The sequence below is a fragment of the Branchiostoma belcheri genome, unplaced genomic scaffold (assembly GCF_001625305.1).
Source record: "Branchiostoma belcheri isolate BF01 breed outbred unplaced genomic scaffold, Haploidv18h27 scaffold44, whole genome shotgun sequence".
In the NCBI taxonomy this organism is placed as follows: Eukaryota; Metazoa; Chordata; class Leptocardii; order Amphioxiformes; family Branchiostomatidae; genus Branchiostoma; species Branchiostoma belcheri.
The window spans coordinates 1265122-1269098 of record NW_017804065.1 but is presented as its reverse complement, the minus strand read 5'-3'; the positions used below and the strand labels follow the sequence as shown (position 1 = coordinate 1269098).

General features: G+C 41.0%; 1 protein-coding gene across 12 annotated transcripts in view; it reads right to left on the bottom strand.

Annotated features, from left to right (window-relative positions):
• The window catches only part of LOC109478479 (actin-binding LIM protein 2-like), a 65800-nt gene that overhangs the window by 18287 nt on the left and 43536 nt on the right, over positions 1-3977 (bottom strand). For 11 of the 12 annotated variants that reach the window (XM_019780016.1, XM_019780017.1, XM_019780020.1 and 8 more), the window contains one exon: positions 844-972. The exons of the other annotated variant lie outside the window; for it this stretch is intronic. In XM_019780016.1, coding sequence (XP_019635575.1) covers positions 844-972 — 129 coding nt within the window. The remainder of the gene's footprint in view (positions 1-843; positions 973-3977) is intronic. 12 annotated transcript variants of the gene reach the window in all.

Below are 3977 nucleotides of genomic sequence, written 5' to 3'. Positions count from 1 at the left end.
CTGAACACTTATAACAATAGTTCTTTCTTCTGATGTAAAACTGTTGGTGTGAAAACAACCTGGGTATGGCTGGAGACACATATTTCTCAGGTACAGAGAAAAGAGACTCCAATCATAGAGAACACCTTTTTATTTTCAAATGAAAGTTCATCTGAGACAAAAATTTACAAAGCAAAGATTTTATATGCACTTTCTGTGAATATGTTTGCAGCTGATGTCACACTTGTCACATGACATAGGTCAACTTAGGGTCATTTCAACTTCAGAAGGATCAGAGAAAGCTTGTTGATAAGTGATTAATGTTTGACACAAAAAGGACACCTTTCTTTTGTTTTAATGTTGTTCTGATACTCTAGTTAACTCATTCTTTTCCAGTCCTTGTTACTTGAAACAAACTTGTCCTTGACATGACCTCTATATGCCAAGGTTGGGTGCAGGTATGCAAACGAGGTGATCAGCCGTTGCTGCTGAGTTAGAGGGTGAAGTTGTTACTGAAAAATGATTCCAAGGAGTGCCTCATTTGCATGTTTGTGAGATTTAAATGGCACCCTGACCAGATGAAGTTGTTACTGTCAAGACTTGCAGGTTACTCTCCGTAAGCTGCATGCAGAGCCTGTTATGTGGGAGAAAAAAACTCAACCGTCAGAACAAACAAACAAACAAACAACAAGTCCGTGTGCAGCAGTTGACTTAGTTACAAACCGTGAGCTCATACTGCGAGTACAAGGCATTCTGGGAGTGAGACAAAGGGCTGTAAGTCCCATGCATCACAGCTGTAAGCCTCTGGAGCTAGTGTAGTTGCCACTCCAAGGTAGGACTGGCTGGTCCTACCCTGGGTCTTACCGTAGTAGAAGTCAGCGTGTGGAGCAGGCCAGTCATCCTTCTCCATCGGCAAGAGGTCATCAGGGGTCTTAGGTCGGGCAGCTGGTGTTCGCTGCATTTTTATTACATCTACACGCTCTACTGACTTGCCTGAAACCATGGCAACCATAGTTACTAAATTGGGTGTTGTGCCTTTTATGACTTTGACTCAGCTATTATAAACTCACTACATTGTACATCATGTTGATGTAGGATTGCAGGCATGTAACATATACTATATAATTCTGCTAGGTCACATGTTTTTGCCACCCTAAACAGGTATCAAATGCAACAACCCCAAGTAAAAATCTATAATGCACTCCAGCACATATAAATTGTGCAGACCTGGGGGGTGCTGCACTAGATACATGTATCTCTCAAATAAACTGTTTTTCAAAGTGGCCATGTATCTAATCTGGTGGATGAATGTTAATGGAGGTTATCTATGTTGCATGGTAAAGAAAAAAGTATGTATCACATCTACATTTTGTCAGTAAATCACAGTGACTTAGTCTTAACATATAAAACAGGCTGCACCCATAGCTAGAACTATGGTAACCATGATTACAATTCTGGAACACAAGGAAAACACAGAAGAGGCCAAACAGTGAAGTGGTACAGGAAAGAAGCCCTGAGAGTGTAGTTTGCTATAATTACAGTCAGAAATGGGCATTGCAAGAAGACCACTCATGTGACCAATAAAATCTGGTTATGTGCACAGGTGGTCACTACAGACAGGATTCTTACTACTTGTGTCAAGGGAAAATTATTTGAGGGACCATCAAAGTAGTCACATTGGGCATGTAGTTCTTGTGTAAAAGTGCTCAGTTGTACAGGTATTTTTATGGCACACATTATGAAGGTTGAAAGACTAATATCTACTCTACCCTCTACGACAACCTTACCAACACTTGTAGAAGGTGAGTAGACAGAGCCGAGAGTTTTCCTCCCCATGGAATAGGAATTTTCATACTCAGCCTCTCCAGGCCCCGTGCCCGAGGGGAAACGTTGTTGCTTTATAACATTTCTTAGGAAAATGTCTGAAAAAACGAGCTATGGCTGTAAGGTGCTGAGACAAAAATAGACAGACACACAGGGAGGGAGGGAAAGTCACAAACACAAAACTGTGGAAAGGAAAATGAAAGAGAAATCATGAAAACAGAAGAGAAATGCTGCGTGAGAGGGTGAAAGAAAGAAGGAAAGTAATACAAAGAAAAACGTGAAAAAAAGAGTAAAATGGAATGATTAAGAAAACTTGCCAAAAGCTGCCAACTCTACCAAGGAGTGACTCTGTAATGCACTAAATTACATACTACTGTAGGCATGTAAAGATGCACTGTGAGATTGCTCCACCAAAGGCATTGCCAAGGTAGTACTTATCCTCAGCACTTTACAACCAAAGCTTCACAGATGAAGAAAAAATACAAGGAAACAACAATTTGATTTGTGGGTTCTCGGATTTGCCTTCTTTTTTTCCGACCTGCATAAAGACAAGTACATGTACCATTCAGGGTCAGAATCACCTCCAAAATACTCATATTTCAGCTCCAAAATTTTGAACAAATCCCTTGCCTTGTAGTTGTTACAATTTTTCTATTATCAATACAGAATAATGATTGATTTTGATCAAAAGATTGTTTAGAATTATAAACCAGCTTAGTATGTTGACTTTGTTGCTTTTATGGTTTCTGTAGTGTTTGGGACCATCACAGGATGCCTGCGGCCTGTTTTTCCCCCTTGCCTGCTTCATTGACTTCCTGTAAAAATTCGAGAACCAACAAATCACATTAGTGTGGCTGAAGGAAACAGAAACTGAGAGAAGCCACAATGTCCTTGTGTCTGAACCTACCTTCTTCGTATTCAGCCTCCTGGGGAGGCCAGAAAACATCATCTGTCTGTGTGGGACTCCTACCGGAGGGAAAGCGCTGCAGGCTGGCTATGAACCCCTGACTTAAGGGGGCTGCAACAACACTGGGACATGAGAACACTGCATCCAGGTCTCAACTACATCGGCTCTGGGTTAGCCACAGTTCTATACAGCTGCATGTCAGACTTCAAGTCACTTCAAGTATGTTACAGGTCATAATTTCACACTTTTTTCTTGTTATTATGTTGGCGCCAATCAACTGCAGTCAAGATGAAATTTTTTGCAAATATAAACATGTAGTAAATGCACCTCTGAAGACTGGTAAATGGGTTAAATTCTAGAGGATGTGCATCTCACACTACCAGTGAAGCAAATTTGTCTAGTTTCTTCACCACTTGTATTCTAGGTGAATATTCCTTATCAGTGACTGAGACATTTTACTTTCAGCTAGTATATTAGAAATGGAAGGGCATAAATTGTATACACATATAGTGATTCAAGACCTTCCTTTAAAAAGCTCTCTCCTGAACATGTACAGATCAGAGAAGCATTCTACTGATGCAAACTGTCCAAAAGTTATCTCGTAGTCTGTATTTGATCAAGTAGAAGAGTTTGTATATGAGAGCACAGAGTCAGGTTCTGAGGAGCTAGGTTATGGCTGGATGCAGTGTACTCAAGTGAATAACAGAGACAACGCCTGCTACAGTCCCTTTATTCCACACACAAATGTGCTCTTTATATTAATACTTTGTTTCCAAGACCACATAACAAAGGTCAACCAGCCATCAAATTAGTAAGCGCAAAAATGACATTTTGACAAGCACAGTCCAAAATGTGCATTTTGGACATTTTCGGGTGACTCAGTTTATGTAAGTTATCCAAATTAATATGAACCAACCAGGAGTTGTGATCAGATTTTCAAATACTTTTAGAACTGATAACAAAATGTTTGTGCTTTTTCTGGAGTGAAAAAAAGGGACTTTCTGCTGGCAAAGTCAGACTCCTACCTGGCTCGTAAGGCAAAGGACTACAGAACTCTGGAGACGAGGCATCTCCAAACGGAGAGGTCGGAGGTGAACTGATCCAGCTGTCCCCCAGGAACTCCCTGCTGTCTACACTGGGAGACCCCGCAGGAACCCTCATGCTTCTGATTATTTCCTCACGACTAACCTCCGAGCTACGAGCCTTGACAGCTACGACAACGAAAATGGTGATCGGATTCAGCAAAACATTACCTGTACCTCTCCTC